The sequence below is a fragment of the Apium graveolens genome, chromosome 3, assembly GCF_009905375.1.
Source record: "Apium graveolens cultivar Ventura chromosome 3, ASM990537v1, whole genome shotgun sequence".
NCBI classification, from domain to species: Eukaryota; Viridiplantae; Streptophyta; class Magnoliopsida; order Apiales; family Apiaceae; genus Apium; species Apium graveolens.
In genome coordinates, this window is record NC_133649.1 from 10,148,769 (window position 1) to 10,172,199 (window position 23,431).

General features: G+C 33.4%; 2 protein-coding genes across 2 annotated transcripts in view; one reads left to right on the forward strand and one right to left on the reverse strand.

Moving 5' to 3' along the window:
• LOC141711642 (protein yippee-like At5g53940) overlaps nucleotides 1-9,826 on the reverse strand; it is a 255,796-nt gene extending 245,970 nt beyond the window's left edge. Inside the window, exon 1 of the mRNA XM_074514238.1 lies at nucleotides 9,812-9,826. The gene's annotated coding sequence lies outside the window, so the exon portion shown is untranslated. The remainder of the gene's footprint in view (nucleotides 1-9,811) is intronic.
• Nucleotides 4,542-9,987, forward strand: LOC141711641 (putative E3 ubiquitin-protein ligase ZFP1). Its single transcript, XM_074514236.1, has 7 exons — nucleotides 4,542-4,698; nucleotides 4,940-5,026; nucleotides 7,074-7,920; nucleotides 8,262-8,683; nucleotides 8,782-8,880; nucleotides 9,102-9,269; nucleotides 9,569-9,987. The coding sequence occupies exons 3-7, from the start codon at nucleotides 7,101-7,103 to the stop codon at nucleotides 9,713-9,715; spliced, it is 1,656 nt and encodes a 551-aa protein (XP_074370337.1). The 5' UTR covers nucleotides 4,542-4,698; nucleotides 4,940-5,026; nucleotides 7,074-7,100; the 3' UTR covers nucleotides 9,716-9,987.
• Nucleotides 9,988-23,431: the final 13,444 nt, after the last annotated feature.

Sequence of the window (23,431 nt, forward strand, 5' to 3'; positions counted from 1 at the left end):
TTCGTTTTGATGAGACAATCAAAGAGTTTGATTTTATCAAAAACGCAGATGAACTATGCGTCTACAAAAGGGTTAGTGGGAGCGCGGTAACATTTCTTGTATTGTATTGAATTAGAGTTGACACATATAACAACATAGCAGACCCACTCACAAAGCTACTTTATGAAAGTCACTTTGATCGTCATAAAGACAAGATGGGTATTAGATACCAGAGTGATTGGCTTTAGTACAAGTGGGAGATTGAAAGGAATATGTCCTAAGTCCAATCATGTATTAGGATTTAGGAATAACTTCCTGTGTAATCTGTTTTGATTTCATTGATATTAATAAAAGACTTGTTTTGTTTTTATTACGGGCTCTATCTATTTAAGTGTTTAAATAAGATATACCATAGTTTAGAGTAAAGCTTTTTATGGATTATGATGAGATCATAATAGTGAGACCTAAAAAGATGATAACTCTAAACTTAAATAGTTCCTGGTCGTAGGATTACTAACTGGTAATTAATAATCCGCAGAGATTGGTACATACTATGCTTGCTTCATTATGAAGGATGTCTGTTCTCATAGACATTTGTGTGGTGACACTATAGCTAGTATGTAGGTGCTTATTATAGAATAAGTTCACTGAACATGACTCGCACAGCTGAACAACTGATGGAGTTCACTCATGTGTCAACAGTTGTTCACATAGTGATAGTTGTACAAGTATCCTTAGACTTGAGGTCATCATAGTCATCTTGTGTACACTGAACTTAGCTTTGGTTTAGTTCTTAGTCTCCAGGGACAATTATTAGGGCTCTACTGGGTATAGAAATTTGTACACGGAGATAGTGTATGATCAATAAAGGATCTACCCCTTCCAGTGAAGGAAACGAATGTTCAAGGCTGATCCACTTATGCTAGTTCAGGAATCTCTGGCCAGAGTAAATGAAATTAGAAAGAAGTTTCTAATTTACATAGAACTACGCATAGTAAATGGTAAGCAAGTGATTGAATTAGATAGGCTTGACACGAGATCCATGCCTTGTATTTAATCGGGACATTGTAGGGTAGAAGGAGTTTATTGTACGGTAACTATTCACTGAATAGGTTCTTGGTATTCTAAGCAGTGAATTCATATTATCCGGATAGTCGCGATATGCTGAGAAGTATCCCTCACGATGTAGAATAAATGTGATTAATTAATTAATCATATTTAATAAATTAGAGAATTTATATAAATAATGATAAAAAAGTTTTATTATTATTTATTTCTACTACCGGCTTAATATTGAACCTACAGGGTCACACCGTAAAAAGAGAATGATTTTATGGTGGAGAAATTAATTAATAATGGCTAATAATTATTTATTTGTGAAATAAATAATTAATTGGAAAATTTAATAATTGATTAAATGAGATTTAATTGATTATAAATTAATTAAGAAAAGTTCTTAATATTATTAATTAAGGATTTAATTTTCGGAAATTAAATCAAGAGGGGGAATTATTTCTAAAGTGTTTAGAAAAAAAGATTAATAATTAAAAGGTGTTTTAATTATTAATGAGAATAATAAATGGGATAATAATAATAATATTTATGGGAAAATTTCAGCTGAAAATTTTGCCTATAAATACACTATTATAGACCCTATTTTTATTCGAACCCAAGAACCCAAAAAACCCAAAAAGTTTGGAAAACCCAATTCTCTCCACCTCCTTCTCCTCCTTAACATCGTTTTCTTGGGGGATACCGGTGGAGTGCTTCACACTTGAGGAGCAACTGCTATGGATCTCTGATCGTTGTCTCCGAATTATTTTAAAGGTTAGATTCGATCCCTCGAATTTTTATTCATGATCTGTATGCTTTTATTTGGATTTTGTATGTGTAAAAGTGTTTTGTCATGCCCCCGCTGCGTTTAAAATCCAACATTATATACATTATATATTATTATATAATTTTTAGAATATATATATTTTTATATTTATTTTTAAAATTAACTAATTATAAAGTTTAATGAAATATAATTATTCAATCATTTAAACGGGTGATAAGGTTTATAAGGTTAACAAAACATCTTTTAGTGATAAATCTAAAAAATTGGATATCAATTGAGTTGATTTTTTAAATATTAATTATACATATAATAACACAATTAATAATGTGGTGAAGTGGTTGAAAATGACACGTTAAAAACTCTTTATATGCAAGTCGCGTGTTCGATCCCAAACACTTGCAATATCAATAATTATATAAATTTTCAGATTTCGGGTTCAGGTTTCGGGTATAAATATCCAATTTAAAAAAATTTCGGGTTTCGGGTTTACCCGAATCCGATGGATCGGGTTCGGGTATTCATTTTCGGGTATTTTTCGGGTTCGGGTATGGATAAAATTTTCAGGTTTAGATATGGATTCTGCAATATCCGACCCGATCCGACCCGATTGTCATCCCTACTCATCCGCAAAGAAATTGAATTAAGATACTTGGAATAAAAATTGAGAAGACCAGAATATACCTGGAATATTTTATTAGGTAATCATCATAATTTATAAGACACATTTAGACTTTTTTCATGTTTTTGGAAAAACAGTATTAACTCCGGGATCAGTTACATTTTTATTTCAAATAAATAATAAAATTATCTAATTTTCTTTTATTAATTTCACTGAAATTGTGTTCATTTTTAATATTTTAATGTTGACTTTTTGAAGCATTCGCACAAGTATCTATTATTTTCCAAACATGTTACGGTTAAATTGTTAATATCCAAAAACGTAAAATGCCATATCCAAATCAAAAAAGGGTCAATTCTCTTTGGATAAGAATATACCATGTATCTTTATCGGCAGAGGAAGTATTGCTTCTTTATTATCTACAGCAATATTTTTTATGGATTTATAATTCCTTTTAAACGTTTTGTAATAGAACGTTTCAAAGATGAAGAATTAGCAGCAGATCCTCCCTTAAATTTATAATCGCTAATTTTTTTTAGGCTTTTTTGAAAAATATTTAAGTCTAAAATTATTCTTGCCAAAATACTGTCATTTTTTATTTATATTTTTTGAAAAATTACTCTTTAATTTGCAAAAACACTATTTTTAATTATATTTTTTTGCAAAAAAACGGTTTTTGGCAACTCGAATTAACTAGATACAACATTTGACGAGTTTCTGCAACTGCATGCAAACTCAAATGCAACAAAAAATCCAATTAAAATAGTTACATATTTATTTGATTTTAGTTGATTCCGTATTTTTTAAAAAAATTCAAAAAATTGTAAAATCGTAAAAAATTATAAAAAAAATTAGTATTTTTGATAATTTCTCTTTTATTAAAGAACAATTAATAAGAACAAAGTAGTAAGCGATAAGAATGTACATGTACGAGTTTCTTTCTACTCCCTCGGACACGTATTTTAAGGTGCATAAAAAGTATAGTTATGTAACTTATTTTTACAATTTTCTTTTTATGAATAAAAGTTAAATGTTTTAATTTTTATTCAGAAAAATAAAATTGTAATTTTTTTTACAGAACTATACTTTATATACACCTTAAATGCGTATCGAACACTGTATAAAAAATGTAAACAATTAAAAGGTACGGAGGGAGTATATTTTATCAAACATGAGCTCGATTGAATATTTGAATATTGTGAGCTCGATTGAATATTTGAATATTGTGTGCTCGATAATTTTAGTCAAACGATTGAACTTTAATGTGATCAACCCGGATTTGGCGAGTTTGAGTTGTCTCTCAACTTAAATATAATCATGATTGATTTTGTTGGATTCATATTTATGAGTATTTTAATATAATAAATTTTTTATATATAATATTATTACGAAATTAAAGATATTAATAATAAAAATTGTGCATTGACAAACGTGTTCAACACAAATAGAAAATATTTTGAGGGACGAAAGGAGTACTAGTTTGTATTGGTTACAAAATTATTGTATTGAGATTTTGAAAAAGGAGATTCATCTCGTTTGTGGTAAAAATATACCTCTCTCGCTTTCCTATAAATCCTCAATTTAATCTATTAATCCCAGATTAATTTTCTTCAAGGTGATTTATCGATCCGATTTTGAAATCGGATTAATTTTTATAAGCTTTTTTTATTAAAATATATAAAATGATTTATTAAATTTAAAATACTATACTAATTTAAATATTAATAATTATGAAATTTAGGATATAATAAATATATATTTGTTAACAAATAACTAATATAATCATAATTATATAGTAATAATATTTTAATATTATAATACATCTGATTTAACGTTGATTAATCGTTCCGGTTAATCTCCAATTATTCCTAACTCGATATATTAGCCAATCTCTTCCGATTACCGATTTGTATAACACTGACCTCTCCCATTAAATTACTAAATTTTACTATATGGACTATATAAAAAAACATGGGTATAAAATTTTCCAAACAAAAAAAAAGCTAAGTAAACAAAAACAAAATATAAAATAGTAAATTTAATGTACAATAAAGATGCATTTGACAATTTGTAAATAGACAAATCGTGTAGCGGCGTAGCAGTAAAACAGTAAATTACATGAGATAGAAAGAGGACGACAGGGGATACCCATTTTTCTCTCTCCTTTCATTTTCTCTTTCTCTCTCTATATCACAGGGAGATTATACATACATAATCTCATATCTTTCTTCATCATCTCCTTCGATCATCCTCGTATCAGGTAATAATTCTTGTACCATGCTTGTAATTTCTCTTTTTAAACCTGGTCTTTCTGCTTTTTTAATGTAATTCAATTTGTTGTTTTTGAAAATAAAGCAAACAAATTTATGGGTTTTTTTGTACATGTGTTATATGCATTATCTTGAAAGTAATTGCTTATCTGGGTTTTTTTTCTGATTGTAATTTGGTTGATTAGATTATCATTTCCAACTCAAGATTAGGGCTTTTCTTGTTTTTTGCAGGAGGGTTAAATTAATTGTTGGTTAAAGATACATTTAGTTGCATTTTGTGGTGAAAGGTGGAAGCTTTGCAGATTCTTGATCATAAAGGTAGGGGTTTGTTGATTTTTCGATGATTATGTATTTAAAGTTTGTGTCTTTATGATGAATTACTGCATGTATTGTGTATTTTTTTTACCAATTTTGGTTAGATTGTTGTTAGAATTGGGGTTTTTAGGAATAAAATTTAAATTTACGGAAGTTTACGAGATGGTGATGTTTATTTACATAATCTTTAGCTTATATGATATAGTTAGAAGAAAAATTATAGCCAATTGAAATTAATTAATTATGTTCATTTGGAATTTCGCGTCCTTGTTCTAGTTGTGTTTTTTTAGTCCTGAACTAGAAGTATAATGCAGATAGTGACCAAAGGTCCTAATTTTGTAGTATACCTTTTTGTTAGTAATTCTGATATGTTCATGAAAGGTTTTTGCGACCGAAAGGAGTAGAAAGTTTTGATTATTTTTTTTCACTTTCACTTAATTGATAATGTTGAAGGCATTATTTTTGTGATATATGATACTGTAGTTGGTGTCATAGTTATGATATGCTACTATGCATATCCTAAAATTTCGATCCATTCCAAAGTATTAACATAATTCCTGTTTGCTTTTACAAGTACATGCTAGCAATTATAGATTTGGTAATTAAATATGTATCATTGAGATCATATTGTTAAGGGGTTCCCTGTTATGTGTTTTTGGTAGCAGTAAATATGTTTATATGGTTTTGTTTTATTGTGCAGAGTCCGTTCTTCATGTTTTGTCACTTTTTCCTAAAGGGATAATATTAAATAGTTGTAAATCTTGCTGCTAAATAATTGTAAAAGAAGGTGAATCAACGTTTGTTACTTTTAAACTGTAATTTGCAAAACCTTGTTTAGCATCTTGAGTGGTAGAAAATAACTTGCTGAATCTATGTAGGATCTTCACTTTATTGTTAAGGAAACCAGTTTCTTGGAACCTTACAGTTTCCCCCTTTGGCACATGGAGATTGGACTTGGAGCCCTAAGATACAGTGTTAATCGAGTTCATATCCTTTTTGGAAGGAAATTTAAAGTTGGGATGCGTTTACTGCTTCATAAAAAGATCATAAGACTGCTAACAGTAACTAATCATAAAAAGGATCTAATATAAAAACAGACATGAAGGTCTAAAAGTTTGTAAGGTGCAATTTTTCGGTAGCCATCTTCCTTTTGGTTCCGGTGTCTAATACATGATGTTTATTTTTTACCTTTTTGGTTCCAGTGTCTAATACCTGATGTGTATTCTCTACTTCAGAAAGCTACATCTATGCTTTTGTTTTTGTAATGCTCTTCAAACATGAAGGATAACCGTTGTTGAAATGTGTAAGATGTGGAGTGGATCGCCCTCCTAATTGTTTCCACTTCACAATCTCTCACCATTTTCATCTTTTTTATATACCATGGAGTATCTTCCATCATCCATCTTAAAAATATTGATTCGTTGAACATGATTCCTGTTTGCTTAGACAAGAATGTGTTTGTATAATTTTTTTCGGTGGTAACTGCATAAATAGGATAACTGTTACAAATTTAAGTGGGATCACAGTTATCTATTGAAAGTGCGCATAGAATTTTTTAATATATAGTATATAGAGTTAAGATTCGTTCAGTATCATATTTGAACTTTTATAGAAATGACATGCTGCTTTTCATACATTTGAATTAACAATATGCTTTTCCCTAGGCACCCGTAAATTTCCAAAAGTAGCTGTCCAGCATTTTTGAGAAATTGTGAACAACTTGCTGCATCTATTCAAGCATGTTTTTAAATTTTTACTGACCTAGTTGATTGTATTCAAATATTGAATATAAAGCTAACAGTGTATTTAGGTTGTAGGAAACAACTTGATGCATTTCCCATAGTTATTATGACTCTATTTATCTGTGCATCTTTTATACTTTATTTAATGTTTTTTATAGCGTGTTATGGAGTTGGTACACAGTCATGTTATAAATTAGTATTGCATCTTCACAATATATTTTGACATATGAAGTCTATTGCTTGAATTAATTTTAATTGAAACTGTATTTAAATCGTCTTTCGGTTAATTGTCTTTGTAATGTGATCAGGGCACCAACAACTTGCTGTTTAACAATATGGGACACCGGAATATCCATTATAGTGGTCCAATGATCGATATGGACATGGATCAACAAGGCCAAGGTCATCTTAATCCATACGGGAGCACTTTAAACTTTTCGCAACCTAATGCGGTATTACCAGCACCAGGAAATGGAAATAACTTTGATATTAATCATCTGCCTGAGCATCATGGATCCTATGGGATGACACAGTACAATGTTGTTCAGCATCAATTTCCTGCTGGCAACATTAACTTGGCTGCTTCCACAGCATCCAACAACTATAACATGTACATGGCCCCTTCATCTAGTGCCAGAGGTTACCCTGTACGGCTAAATAGTGGACCACATGACCAGTATTTATCATCAGCTAATCATGCAATGGAATTTCCTACAGACGTTAATGGCAGAAATGCTCACTTTATAGATGGATTTGGAGGTTCATTCAAGAGAAAGAATGCTGAGTTTTACACCAGCAATTTTCAGTATCATGCCTCGGCTGGAGCGAGTTCTTCAGGTGCTCCTGTCAGTGCCAGGCCTGTTGAATCTGATGTTGGTATAATGGATGCATCTTTTGCAGTAACTGACGGTAGAGGCCATGACATGTCGTCTATGATGGATATTGGATCTCATAGAAGTATGAGAGAGAGATCTGGTGCTATTGGTATCGGTTCTCTGGCGCCACATAATCCTAACCATTTGATCAGAGGACAGTATCCAGGCCAAGTCTTTCAGGCAGCTGCCACTCCTTGGATAGATCAGCAATCAAATGGTAGTGCAGGTGATGTCGGTGCTTTGAACTGGAACCAACCACATGCTGTACCCTATATTCAAGGTAAAATTCTGTTCCCTAGCAAGGAGCCTCTAAATTATTATCATTTCATTCTGTTTGGTCCTTTATATGTCTTAGCTTTGCTTCTGTTGTAGGGCATGTAAAGGCATTGTAAGTTCTTACTCATGTTTATCTATATACTCAAAGTTTACATCTGTCTTTAGAAATCTAATGGTACTAGCCAATGGAACAGCAACGCAGAAAAGATGTAGCCTATTCAATCTATGTAGTATCATTGAATGAGTTTCTTCTTTCTTTATTTTTTGCGGATGAAAAATTCTGGTAAAAGTAGCCATATTTCAGTTTAGTTTGTTTGATGTTTTACTGCCACACCATATTATCAGGTAACTTCAATGGAGGTTGTATGGAGACGGCCAATATGGGTCTACAGGCATATCAGGTTACAGCTAACAACAGAACTCCTGGAACTTTTCTGCCACCTCCTCCCATGCTCCCAGGGCACTTCAGCCTTCATCATCCATCACCACCACAGCCGCGACCACCACTGCCACCTATGCAAGGTGTTCGAGGTCGCAGTCTTGATTTGCATTCTCAAGTAGCAGCATCTTCTCGCAGACCTTCAACTGGTGGCATTTCACATGCCGTAATGAGTAATTTTCAGGGTTCTGGAGATATGAGTTCCAGATTCGTGGGATCTATTCGACCATCCGGCGTACAGATACACCGGCCCCAGCGAAGAGAACGAATTCTTGATGCGAGTGCAAGGCAACACAATCTTCATTACTTGAGAGTTCTTCCAGAAGATGTAATGAATTCCCTACGCTAGATTTATCTTCTACTATAAAACACAATTTGTTAGTTATGATCAATTTATCATACTTCTTTTGTTTTTCAATTGTGCAGGGAGTTGCACTCCTTGAGCTCTCGGAGTATCATGAAATGGGTGATTCTGTTGATAATCACAGAGATATGCGTTTAGATATTGATCACATGTCGTATGAGGTAACTTGAGGAAGTCTTTAGTACCCTTTCTTAACCTAAAAGTTCCGTTTCTTTCTTTTTTCCAATTATTTCAACCCTTAATTTCTAGTATGCTGATGATCCCCGGGGAGTATATTTATATATTTTTTCTGGTTGAATTCAAACGTTAAAACTCCATTGTTTTTTTATTTCTTTTTATGGCTGAATTCAATTGTTAAACTCCTATTAAAATATATTTCCAGGAGCTTCTTGCATTAGGAGAGCAGATTGGCAGTGTGGGGAGTGGCTTGTCTGAGGATTATATTGTTGGTCATCTAAAATCAAAAACATTCACTCCATCTCTGTCTGATTCTAATATGGAAGATATAGCATCCGTGAATCAGGAACTAAACTTCTGCGTCGTATGCCAGGTATGCCACGGATCTCCTTATATATTGTGGATTGAATTGTCTTATTTCTGTACATTTTGGGGATTTCATTGGTTAATTCTTAGAGATTCATTCATTACCTGTTGCAAGAATTTTTTAATATAAATTTTCACTTAATATAAAGAAAATAATGCTTTTATCTGATTCCAGAATATTATTTTGTGTTTCTTGTTTTCATTGAACCTTGTACTGCACAATCCATTTATCTTGAAAGATCAATTATAACAATTATTCAGCTGCTGGTATTTAATAACAGGGTCTTGGGTGTTGTGATTTTGTAGACTGAATATAAGGATGAAGAGAAGATTGGTATCCTCGATTGTGGGCACGAGTATCATTTGGAATGCATAACAAAATGGCTGCTTGTAAAAAACAGTTGCCCCATATGCAAATCTGCGGCATTGACCACAGGAAGCAAGGAGGATTGAGAAGTGGTTGATCTTTTTATAAGTTAAAGAGAGGGTTTATTTATATGAATTGGATGTGAGCTCATATATTATTTGTGCTTTTGGAAAATAATTTAGACCCTCAACTCTCTCGAACATTTTTTTTTACCTTGGCCTTTTGCCCCTCCCAGAACTGTACAGACTATATTTCGGTTTTTGTATAGACCATGTAGCTATTAAACTGTATCTTAATATTAATGTAGATTGTTAATACAATAGTATTACAACAATGTAAATATTCAGTGATTCTCATATTTTCTGCTTGTTAGACACCATCTCAAATTGACTTGGTGACTTGGAATGTCATATCTTTGAATAGTTTCCGGTGTTGGGACTTAAATCACTTGTGGCTATCTGCGTTTGACAAGTGCGAAATGACTTGATTTTTCGTTACAGTCTGGACTAGAGATGCACAAAAAGACTCTGGACCACTTTTGGGTCAATTGGATGGTCATTTTGTCTGAAAATGTTACTATGGGCCATTTTGGCGACAAACAGATAAGTTGTTTATTGACTTATATATCCGTAAATACTTATAGACAAATGTTTGTCGACCTATATAAGTTTAATATTAGTAATGACATATTTTTTTTCGATTTATTTTAATTTTTCGTTTTTTAATTAACTTTAATTTTAAAAAATGTATTTTTAAATAACAATCTAATTTAAAATTCACCAATTAAGATAATTATATTTAAAAATGATTTATTTTAATTTATTTAAGTAAAACAATTATGACTTATAAGTTATTCAAACACTTATATAATTTATAATTATTCGTTTACTTATCATTTTTAAGTCACTTATTTTCATAAATTATTTATTTTAAGATTTTCAAAACATGCACGTATGTGCTTCGTCGGCATAATTATTATCTATCTTCTTGCAAAAGGTTGTGTTAAAAATTTTAATTATGTGCATCTGTAATTTTTTTTAAGTTAACTTTCTTAAAAACATTTATATCAAGAGTATACATTATTTCTATTTAGGTTTTAAAATACTAATTTTTTGCTTTCTTGTTTTTGGAATTTAAATTATAATATATTTCTTATACAATATCGATAAGGGTTAGATTGTTAAATATTGATTTAAATAACTAGAAAAAGATGGACTTGGCCTCTCTGTATCCAGTAGAGGTGAACTTATAAATAAACAATAATAATAAAAAAAAATTAACCAAGCATGCTGATCTTTAAGGATTATTCAAACATCATTTGTCATGCGGTACTTCAGTAGACAGATATATAAATTTATTAATTTGACTAACTATTTAATAAATTATATTTATATTTAAATTTATTTGATACTTGTATTTTTTGGTGTACATAGTTTGATTACGTTTGAAAATTTAAAAATAGAATCATACTCTATATTTTAATCTATTATCTATTATATATTAATGAGCACTAGTGAAAATATCCAAAAATTTGTACTAAAAATGACATTTTTGTAAATATTTTGACCCATATTTTTGAAATTTGACAAGCAGTCGACCCATAATCCTAAACATAATAATTCCTATACAAATTTGAAAAGATTCAAAAACTATCAAAATTTAAATTGGTATTTAAAATTATTAAAAAATTAATTATCAATATTAAAATGATCAAACATTTATTAAAATATATTTGTTATTATACCAAATCAATTATAAATTCACAGTTAGTTGTTCTACTTGCTTCTTCTTGGTTTATATATCATCAAATTACATGATAGTAAGACAAGATAATAAAACAAAATTATATCTAGTCTAACTTCATGCTGCTACATTACTCTATCCAACATTTTTGAATATCTTCATATTTGCATGAAAATGGTAATGCTTCTTTGTTCTCTAAAACCTGTAATTAGGCTGCCATATTCCATTTGCATACAATCAATGCATGAGACTGTCAAGTCACTATCAACTGCTCTTTTGAATTTGAACATCCGTTGAGACTTCATTGAATCATCCGTTGAAGCTGTTGTTGATCATCCGTTGATACTTTGGTTTATCATCCATTGAAGCTTTGAAGATCACCCGTTGAAACCTTATCTGAGCATCCGTTGAAGCTTGACTAATCATCCGTTGAAACTTTGTAACTCATCCGTTGAGACTCTTTTCTTGAGACTCATCCGTTGAAACTTTGTAACTCATCCATTTATACAAGATTACAAAGCATCATATATTTACAATTCACCAACCTATCTTGCATATCAAGCTAATAGTCAACATGACTTAAACTTTTCTCAAAGATCTAGTTCACTAAGCTAATCAAATATGTATAAATGTGCTACCAATCTTATTCTACATAAGCTAATCTTTCAACGGATGTTGACGGATGTTGAAATGATCATTCGTTGAAAACTACAAAATCACTAAGTTAAATCTACTAAGGTATTTTGTTCAACTTATCATCAAGTCCACAACATATTCCTAACAATCTCCCCCAATTTATGTCTACTGGAATTGTAGCCATAAATTAAGAGAAACTTGATGATAACAAAACACCCTAAATGTACAGATTGAATAATAGTAGATGAAACTAGTAAGTGCTACAAATTTATTAAAAATTGAACAAATAAAGTGTACAAAGAGTTCTCACAATCATTATCAAGGTGCTCCTCTAGTCTGAGCATATGTTTTCTATTTCCTTGATGGTCTTGATTTTTTCCCAAGTTTCTAGTTGTTTTCCTCTATTTGATTTTGGAGCTGCCTGTGGAATTCAAATTCTTTTGCATTTGACAGATCTAGCTTTTCTTGCATTTTCAGTAGAGTCTCATTGCTTGAGATACCCAATTGGTCATCCAACCTGAAGAATCTTCTCAGACCTTTGTCACGCATGAATTCCATCATCCAGTAAGGCCTCAAGTGCACTGTGCTTCCTGTGAAGGGAATTGTTAGAGTTCTTGGAAGTGTATTTGAGGCTTTTCTGCTCCTCAGTTCTTCTATCTTCTTTAGAACCAATTTCTTGGCTGTCACATTGAATCCAAAATTCTTCTTGAATGATGAGAAAATCTTTATCAAAACATTACAACTTTCTTGGAGAATTCTGTGAAGGGGCCATATGATCTTTCTACCACCTTTGTGTTTGAATACCAGTCTTTCAGGGAGATGTCCGTGAGCATCAATCCCTCTTACTTCTTCCAATTCATCCAAGTAGAGATTTATATCTGAAAATTCCTTGATGTCACAGATATATAGTAGATCTCTCTTGTTGACAGTTGGTTGAGCTTTTGCTAAGGTTTTGGTTCTGAGAGTCACAGGCTTGATCTTCTTGATTGCTCTTATCTTTGTCTTCTTTGCTTTGTTGAAGATTGATAGGTTGAGTTCAGGAATAGGTAGACTGTTTGGGAGTGTAATCTTTCATTTCCTCATCACTGAAGTCCAATTTTCTCTTTGAATGGAGCTTGTATATGAACTTTCTTTTCTGTTGAGGTTCCTTGTGCATTTTCTCACCCTGATCTTCAGCTATTACAGGTTGCTTTTCAGAGATTTCAATTGCAGCTTTTACAGCTTGAAACTTGGCTACTATAGCAGCTTGCTCTTTCTTCTGTTTGAGCTTCTTAGCATCTAAAACAGCTTGCCTCTTTTCTTGCTTGATTCTTTTTTTTTCCTCCTTTTTAGCTGCTGCAAACTGAGGGTGTCTAGCCACCACACAAATCTCTTTTCCATTCCTGTAGCTTTTGATAATTCTCTTCTTTTGTACTGAATTAGTTGGATCTTTGAAGAATGCAATGGATCTTGCCAACAGCTTCTTTTCATCTGGTTTTGGAGTCTCAAACATGAGATCCAAGGGATTCTTGTCTGATGACTTTGGATAATTTCTTTTAGGCTTCAAAATCAGGTTGGCTTTTGAAGACTTAATGCATGAAGGTTGGCCCTTTTCCAAACTGCCTAGACTCATATCATTCACAGAGATTTGCTTGACTTGAGAGAAGTGATGAAAGGTCTTGTTTGGTTTCTCAATAGGACCATATATCTTTATTATTTCTTCATCTATTTTCCTCTACTTGTCATCCAATTCCTTCTCAACAGCTGCAACATCAAGCTTTTTGAAATTTGTCTTTGAATTCAACTTAGCAGCTGCTATCTGGATCAGATTAATGCTGTCCAAGGCTGGTGGCTTAGGAAAAATAATTTTTGGAACAATTACTTGACTGACTTGAATGTTAAGCACATTCTCCCCCTCACTGCTTGGCTCTCCTTGACTAACTGGGACAAGTGAATCATTCTCTCCCTTTTTGTTAGCATCAAGTTGAGTAGAGGTAGAAGTCTGTGCAGCCACTAGTTTTTGAAGCAACTGAGTTTGCTGGGCTTGATGTAGATGAATTGCAGTGAGAGAGGCTTCCACTTCTTTTAGTCTTGTATCCAGGGAGTCCACTTTGGTTGTAATATTAGAATTCTTTCTTAATTGTCTGTTAATGTCAAGCATGGTTGTGTTGGGAAATTTAGCATCCAATCTCTCAGAGACATCCTTCTTGACTTGATCAATCTCTGTTTTAAGTGAAGTGACTTCCAGATTGTGTTGAAGAGATTGAATTTGGTGCAGTTGGAGATAATTGTGATGTGCTTGAAGAAGCTTATTGGTGTGAACATTGGTGGTGGCTTGAAGAGCTGTCTGTGTTTGTTGAATGATGTGGAAGAGAGTTGACTTGAAATGGTGCTCATCGCAATCTTTGGAAAATGCCCAAGATGGCATGCTAGATCTGGAGCTAGGGCCTTCTTCTCCCCCATGTCCATTGGCTCTTCTTCATTATCATCTTCATCTCCAAAGAACTCTTCAGAACCACCAGTTCCATAATCAACATCATCACCAGCTGTGGGAGGCATGACTGAGATGACATCTTTGGCTCTTTGCATGGAGGCTGTTGTATGCACCAGATTTAGCATTCTTTCTGCATCCACATTGTCCTGCTCAGCTAGAACTTGATAAGTTGAGACATGGTGAGTAAATGCCTCAGCTTCATAAGAAACAGAATCTAAGACAACTTGATATTCTTGCTGAATTAGTTGTTTATTTTCAGCCTCATTGTCATCCATTAACTCACTTACAATGGGCTCTTCCCATTCAACTGTACCTGCTTTTCTCTCAATTTATCTCTGTTCTTGCATCAAGGGCTCCCCTTGGCTCACCACCCTCACACCCTCACCTTCACCTACTAAGGTGGAACTCCCCTCACTCACTTTTGCCAGACTGGAAGAAATAGTCTGCATTGTTTCTCTCATTTCCTCTCCTTTTGCCTGAGAGCAACTCAGCCTCTCACTCAATTTACTCCCTTCCCTCAGTCCTAAGAGTTATTGTACGACCACTAAATCATATGCACTTGTGACAATTGTAGAAATTTGAAGTGGTGCAGTGATCATCAACGGATGAGGAACATCCGTTGAAGTAGTAGTTTTAAGTGTCAACGGATTACTGTTGTTAAGCACATCCGTCGAGATACAAACACTAGTCGACGGATGAACAATATCCGTCAAGATGGAAGAAATGAATGAGTTTGGAGTAGAGACTAGTGTTGAATCTGTGGGGATTGATTTGAGATTTTGCACAAATATTTTAGTAGACTCAGAAAGAAATGGCAAGTGAGCCAACAAATCATCTAAAAGATGATGCTCGCTAGCTTGGAGTTTTGGCTTTCCAGTGTGTTTAGATTTCTTATCTCTGGCATAAGTTTGGGGGTGAGCTAGTGTCCCTTACCCTCTTGGCCTGTGCTCTTGGCTGAGAGCTTTCTTCAATAGTCACATCCTTTTGGGAGGATAAAACTAGCAATGAGCTTATGTCCTTATTAATCACTACAGTTTGTTAAGGAGCTGCAGTGTGGCTAGGCTGGGATTCACTCACCTATTCAACCTTATTCTTAGGGCTTATTTGATGTTCACCCTGTCCCTCACCTAAATCACTCTCCTTCACACTCCCCTCTTGGTGTTTGGTAAATTTTGCAACCGGTTTTTTTAGAGAAACCAGAGGGGGCTTTTTTGATTTTGATTTAGAAATTTTTGGTTTAGTGGCTTAGGTAGGCATCTGTTTGGTTACATTTACAGGTGCCATTGCCACCATTGAAGACAAAGAAATAGGTTGAGAAGTAGTGGAGAAAGAAGTGTTTACCTCACTTATCTGAGGCTGTTCCATGATGGGCATGTATACAAGTGGAACATCCTTGTGATGATTTGACCTGTTAAGATCATCAATAACTCTTCTCTCTTGGACCCAACAAGCTAACTTGTTTGTTGGATTCTCAATTGAGAGATTCTCAGAAACAAAATTAGCTAGCATCGTGAGAAATCTAGCATAATAGATATTCTTAGACATCTTTTTAATATCCCCTAGCTTACTCCCTATCTCATATACATGACAGATGTGCTGAAATTGAAATACTTATCACTGAGAAGCATATAAAGCATGTTAACTAGTGAGTAAGATACATCATCAAAATTACTGACTTTGCCAGAAAACACTTTGATAAAAGAATCACATAAGAAACTCCATTCTTTTCTGAGGCCTAATCTTCTAACTTCACCTAACTTACTGGCAGTTAGAGCATAACCAATAGAGACTAGCATGTTACTCACATCAGTGTCTGTGTGTGGAGCAAATATGTTATTTTTAGGAAATTTAAAATATTTTTCTATTGCATCACAGTTAACACTGTGTTCATTATCTTTGAGGGTAAGGGTAATAGTCTTGTCCTTTGAATTGAACACAACTGTAGTCCAAACTTCCTCAACAACTTCACAGTAGATGGTTGGGGATTCAAGCATGGCATAATTCAATTTGCAGTTCAGTATGAAGTCCATCATCTCGTGATAATCTTCAGATGCCAGAATCTCCTTGTTTACCAAAGCCACGAAGTTGTTCTTTTCATAGACAAAGCCAGTTGATGACATAATCTTGACTACGGGTGCCATTGTTGTGATTAAGTTTAGTTGTTGAGAGAAAGTATTCGCTTTGGAGAAGAAGAGAGTTAGAGAAATTGCTTTGAGAATGATAAAAGAAAAGAATAAAAATGAGTTTAGCTTTTATACCATCTTAGAAATAAACTGTCAAGAGTAATAAAGTAATATAAAGTAACCAATCAAAATAGCCCAAAATAGCCGTTAAAAAAATAAGAAAACTGTCAAAATTTTAAGATTATTCGTTGAAATATACATACAGGCTGTAAGTAAATTCGACGGATAATGTTCAGAATCAACGGCTAAGATTGAGACACTTCGACGGATGATAATAAAGGTACCCAAAGTAAAAATTAATACTTCGACGAATAATTTATTTTAACGGATAATGAACATCCGTCGAAATATAAATTATGAATTAATCAAAAAATTTATCACGAAAAGGAAATATCAGTTTTAACTCTGGCTACATTACAACTTGTAAAATTATTAAATATGATTTAAGAGTAATTAAGCATACCTAACTCACTTATCAATCCAGAGAAGGTGGATTCATCAAGTGGCTTGGTAAATATATCTGCAAGTTACTTCTCACTTGAAACAAAATGAAGTTCCACAGTACCATTCATTACATGCTCCCTAATGAAGTGGTACTTGATATCTATGTGCTTTATTCTTGAATGTTGTACTAGATTCTCAGTAATGGCAATTGCACTTGTGTTATCACGAAAAATAGGAATTCTATCCACTTACAGACCATAGTCCAACAATTAGTTTTTCATCCATAAAATCTGTGCACGGCAACTACCAGTAGCAATATATTCAGCTTCAGCTATAGAAGGAGAAACTGAATTTCGCTTTTTACCCAACCAGGATACTAGCTTGTTTCCTAGAAATTGACAGGTTCCTGTTGTACTTTTTATATCTATTTTACAACCTGCATAATCTGCATTTGAATAACCAGTTGGTTTAAAACCAGAATCTCTAGGGTACCAAATACCAAGTTTTGGTGTGCCCTTGAGATATCTGAAAATTCTCTTAATAGTTACTAAATGAGATTCTCTAGGATCAGCCTAAAATCTAGCACAAAGACAAGTAGCAAATATTATATCTGACCTACTAGCTGTTAAGTACAGAAGTGATCCAACCATGCCTCTATAGCTTGAAATATCCGTAGACATTTCAGTAGTGTTTAATTCAAGTTTAGTTGCAGTGGCCATGAGAGTTTTTGCAGATGTGCAATCCATTAGATAAAACTTCTTTAAAAGATCATAAATATATTTGGTTTGACTAATGAATATTCCATCACTAACTTGCTTAATTTATAAATCAGAAAGTAAGTTAGTTCTCCCATCATGCTCATTTCATACTTACTTTGCATCAATTTGGCAAACTTTTTGCAAAGTTTTTCATCTGTAAAGCCAAATACAATATCATCTACATAAATTTGAACAAGTATACTAGAGCCATTACATTTCTAAAGAATAAAGTTTTGTCAACAGTACCTCTTGTGAAGTGATTTTTTAAGAGAAACTTTGATAATGTATCATAACAGGCTCTAGGTGCTTGCATCAATCCTTTAAGTGCTTTCAAAAGATAGTAGACATATTCTGGAAAATTTGGATCTTCAAAACGAGGAGGCTGACTGACATAGAATTCCTCCTCCAAATCTCCATTCAGAAAGGCACTTTTGACATCCATTTGATAGACTTTGAAATTGGCATGGGCTGTATAGGCTAAAAATATTCTGATGGCTTCAAGTCTTGCAACAGGAGAAAAAATTTCATCAAAATCTATTCCTTCTTATTGACAATAGCCCTTAACAACCAATCTAGCTTTGTTCCTGAAAACTATGCCATTTTCATCCATCTTGTTTCTGAATACCCACTTGGTGTCAATTGAATTCTTTCCTTTAGGCTTGGGTACCAGCTTCCATACCTTATTCCTTTCAAATTGGTTTAGCTCTTCCTGCGTAGCTAAAACCCAATCAGGATCTAACAAAGCTTCTTCTACCTTCTTTGGTTCTTCCTTAGAAAAAAAGTTGCTATACAGACATTTTTCTTGAGTTGCTTTCCTTGTTTAAATCTAGAAGATGCATCACCAATAATGAGCTCAAAAGGGTTATCTCTAGCCCATTTTCTCTTTTGTGGTAGATTAGCTCTAGATGAAGAGGCCTCATTGTTGTCTTGATGATTAGTAGAGTTTTGATTCTTTTAGCATTGTTCTTACAGCTTCAATAAGAGATCTGTTTTCCTTTCCACCACTCCATTTTGTTGTGGAGTTCTAGCTGCATAAAACTCATGCATAATCTCATTCTCTTCATAAAATGATCTCATCACAGAATTCTTGAACTCAGTTCCATTATCAGTCCTGATTCTTCTTACTTTGAGGTCAGGATGATTATTGACTTGCCTTATGTGATTGATGATGATTTCACTAACTTCATCTTTGGATTTTAAAAAATATGTCCAAGAGAACTTTGAGAAGTCATCTACAATTACTAGGCAATATCTTTTCTTAGAGATGGACAACACATTGACTGGTCCAAACAAATCCATGTGTAATAGTTGTAAAGGTTCTTTAATTGTTAAATCAAGCTTCTTCTTGAATGATGCTTTAATCTGCTTTTCTTTTTGGAAGGCATCACACAATCCATCCTTTGAGACCTCCACTTGAGGAATACCTCTAACCAAATCTTTCTTTACTAGCTCATTCATGGTCTTGAAGTTTAGATGTGACAGCTTCTTGTGCCATAGCCAACTTTCATCTTGACTTGCCTTGCTAAATAGACAAGTAACAGATTTTGCATTTGATGAGTTGAAATCAACTAAGTACACATTCCCTTTTCTCACTCTAGTGAGAACCACTTTCTTGCTTCTCTTGTTGGTCACAACACAGGCTTCAGAATTGAAAGTGACTGAGTTGCCCTTATCACAGAGCTGGCTGATACTCAACATATTGTGCTCGAGTCCAGCCACTAGGGCAACCTCTTCAATGATGACATTATCCTTTGAAATCAAGCCAAATCCCACAGTATAACCCTTGATGTCATCTCCAAAGGTGATACTTGGGCCAACTCTTTCCTTGAACCCAGTGAGCAGGGTAGAATCACCAGTCATGTGCCTTGAGTAACCACTATCTAGATACCAAAGATTCTTTATGTTTCCCTGCAAACATCAAAATCAAATCAAGTTGATTTTGGTACCCAAGTTTTCTTGGGTCCTGCCTTGTTAGCCTTTTTCTTTGGTTTCTTAGGTTTGACCTCATTTGACTTAGGTATTTCAAATTCATCCTTTGTTATTTGAGTTTGACCTTTGAAACCTTTCATTGAAGCAGAATTATCATGCACATTTTGATTAACAGGAAAAGGCATGCTATGTGCAAACATGTTTCCAGTAAGGCATGCTAAATGATATTTGAGGCATACTAAATGCAGCATAATATGGATTAATTGCAAATGACATATTAGCAAACTGTGCATTCATATTCTTTGCAGGAAAAACATTTATAGGCATTACAGACATGGCAGTCATGTTGGGAAAAGAAGAAGGTGCAGACATGGGAGTAGGCATAACAAGTTTGCAATTAACAGACAAATGATTAACACTACCACACTTAACACCGATTTTTCTTGGAGCATATTTATGAGGTGTGTAGTTGTTATATTTGTTAATCCCTACCTTCCCATTTCTATTATTTTTCCTTTTTGATTCTGTTTTAACCTCAATCTTTTCTAATATGTCATTCAATTGCTTGATAGACAGATGCCCAACATTAACTCTCTTTTCTTTTCTCACTTGACTTGATTCTCCTGGAACAAAGTTTTTAGAAATTGATCCATATTTATCATTCAACTTAGCTAGCTTTGCTTTGCTAACTAATTTACTGACATTCGACGGATGTGGCTCATTGTCTTTCGACGGATAATCCTTTTGATTATTCGACGAATAATTTTTATCATCCGTCGATTCCACATCTGTTGAAAATCCTTCAACCAGGTTGGAATCAAGCTTATCTTTGTTCTTTTTCCAGGCTGCATCACAAAAAGACTCTGTACCTTGAACTTTAGTGATTTGAGCATGGACATCTCTAGATGATTTCCATGCCTTAATCACTTCCTGTTCTCGTTCAAGTTGCTTTCTTAAAATCTCCTCTTTCTTTAAGGATTCTGTTAGTTCATCCTTAGCAACCTCGCATTCTAATTTTAATTTTTCAAACTCAATGAATTGAGTTTCTAGCACATTATTTCTCTCACTTAAAAACACATTGTTCTTCTTAATTTTACTGTTTTCTTTGGTGAGAGACTTAAGAGTAACACACTGGGATATAGTTCAGTAGACATATCATTTATTGCATCATTACACTTAACTTTAGATAAATATGCTAGGTTGATATAGCTTGTTTCTTCATCTTCATCCAATCCATCTGCAGCCCAGTCATTCTCCTGTGTGATAAAAGCCCTTTCCTTTTGTTTAACCAACTCAGAATATTTTTGCTTATAATCAACAGACTCAAACTTCTTCTTGCTAGAATCAGACCTTCTACACTCACTTGCAAAATGACCTGCTAAGCCACATTTGAAACACTTGAATTTAGATTTATCAACCATGTTTCTATTTGGCTTAGCTGCTCCAAAATTCTTCTTGAATTTGAGCTTGGAAAATCTCCTGGATAAGAATGCTAGATGCTCATCTATATCATCCATGTCATCTTGGCTCAACTGTTCTTCATTTTCAGCTACCATCCCTTTACCCTTGCTCTCACAAACCCTTGAGTTTGATGCAGATTTAATGGCTTTAACCTTCATCTCCTTTTCCTTCTCTTGCTCAGCAACAAGTGCAATGGATCCTCCTTTCCTCCTTCATTTCTTCATCCTTTCATCTTGCTCTATTTCAAGCTCATAGATTTTCAGGATATCATACAGTCTCTCCAAAACTCCTTATAATCTTGAGAATTTCTTAATGAGACTGTCATTGGTTTCCATTCCTTGGGCAGAGATCTAAGGAACTTGAAGTTTGAGTCTTTGGTTTGGTAGACCCTTCCATGCAACTTGAGAGCATTCAATAATTTTTGAAATCTACTGAAAATGTCAGTGAGTGACTCACTTTCTTCACAGTAAAAATATTCATATTGTTGAATCAAGAGTTGCATCTTGTTCTCCCTGACTTGCTCAGTACCATCACAAATAATTTGAATTGTGTCCCAAACCTTTTTAGTTATTTTACAGTTTATGATGTTGTCAAACATATCACCATCAACACCATTAAATAGTATATTCATGGCCTTTTTATCTTTCCTGACCTGCTCAATGTCTGGATCAGACCATTCATGTCTAGGCTTTGGAACTGATGGTTCATTCTCTGTAGCAGATCTCATAGGGACATGAGAACCTCTTTAAATGTAGTCCATATAAGCTTCATCTTGAGAGAGAAGATGTAGGTGCATCTTCACCTTCCAATTGTGATAGTTGTCTTTGTCCAGAAATGGAATTTTCACTCCATCATCCTTTTTTGTTCATCTTGTTGATTGTTGTGATCTTTACACTCTTTGTACTTCAAGAGCTTGCTCTGATACCAATTGTTATTCCCAAATAATTCAACATGAATTACAGAAGGGAATTGAATGTAATTCTGGATTCTTTTTGAATTTTAAGACTGTTCTTACTTAATATATATAATAGTATTTGATATTGCAAGAAGTACGGAATGCAACTTGAATTGAAATCAAAACACAAAATAGTAAAACACAAAGATTTAAAACTTTATGGTAGATTTGAACTTATCCACCAGAGATATATATTAGTATGAGAACTCTGTGATGCTTGAATAGCACACAGCTGCTTACAAGTGAACTTACAAATTTACAGAGAAATTCTTAACATATACAACTTTTTCTATCTCTCTGAAAATAATGCTTACATATTTAGTTGTTCTACTTGCTTCTTCTTTGTTTATATATCACCAAATTATATGATAGTAAGACAAGATAAAAAAACAAAATTATATCTAGTCTAATTTCATGCTGCTACATTACTTTATCCAACATCTTTGAATATCTTCATATTTACATGAAAATGGTAATGCTTCTTTGTTCTCTAAAACCTGTAATTAGGCTACCACATTCCATTTGCATACAATCAACGCATGTGACTGTCAAGTCACTATCAACTGCTCTTTTAAATTTGAACATCCGTTGAGACTTCATTGAATCATCCGTTGAAGCTATTGTTGATCATCCGTTGATACTTTGGTTGATCATCCATTGAAGCTTTGAAGATCATCCGTTGAAACCTTATCTAAGAATCCATTGAAGCTTGACTAATCATCCGTTGAAGCTTTGTAACTCATCCGTTGAGACTCTTTTCCTGACAATTAACTCCATTTTATTTATACAAGATTACAATGCATCATTTATTTACAATTCACCAACCTATCTTGCATATCAAGCTAGTAGTCAACATAACTTAAACTTTTCTCAAGGATCTAGTTCACTAAGCTAATCAAGTATGCAGAAATGTGCTACCAATCTTATTCTACATAAGCTACTCTTTCAACGGATGTTAAAATGATCATCCGTTGAAAATTACAAAATCACTAAGTTAAATCTACTAAGGTATTTTGTTCAACTTATCATGAAGTCCACAACATATTTCTAACAATACTTGAAACAAATAGGCCTAGGTTAGTAGAATTATTACTTCTGAAAACAAGTAGTAAATGGATTATTATGCATGTTGCATGATAATTTAATACTAGAGCTAATTTTTTGGATAATGTTATGTTAGTTACATAATTATCAGATAATTGTTGGTAATTGCTCCCCAA

What these genes read in the sequence shown, in the direction of transcription:
- LOC141711641 (XM_074514236.1), top strand. Translation starts at nt 7,101, where the DNA reads ATGGGACACCGGAATATCCATTATAGTGGTCCAATGATCGATATGGAC. An exon ending in TTGATCACATGTCGTATGAG is followed by an intron (nt 8,881 to 9,101) that starts GTAACTTGAGGA and finishes ATATATTTCCAG; the next exon opens with GAGCTTCTTGCATTAGGAGA. An exon ending in ACTTCTGCGTCGTATGCCAG is followed by an intron (nt 9,270 to 9,568) that starts GTATGCCACGGA and finishes GTGATTTTGTAG; the next exon opens with ACTGAATATAAGGATGAAGA.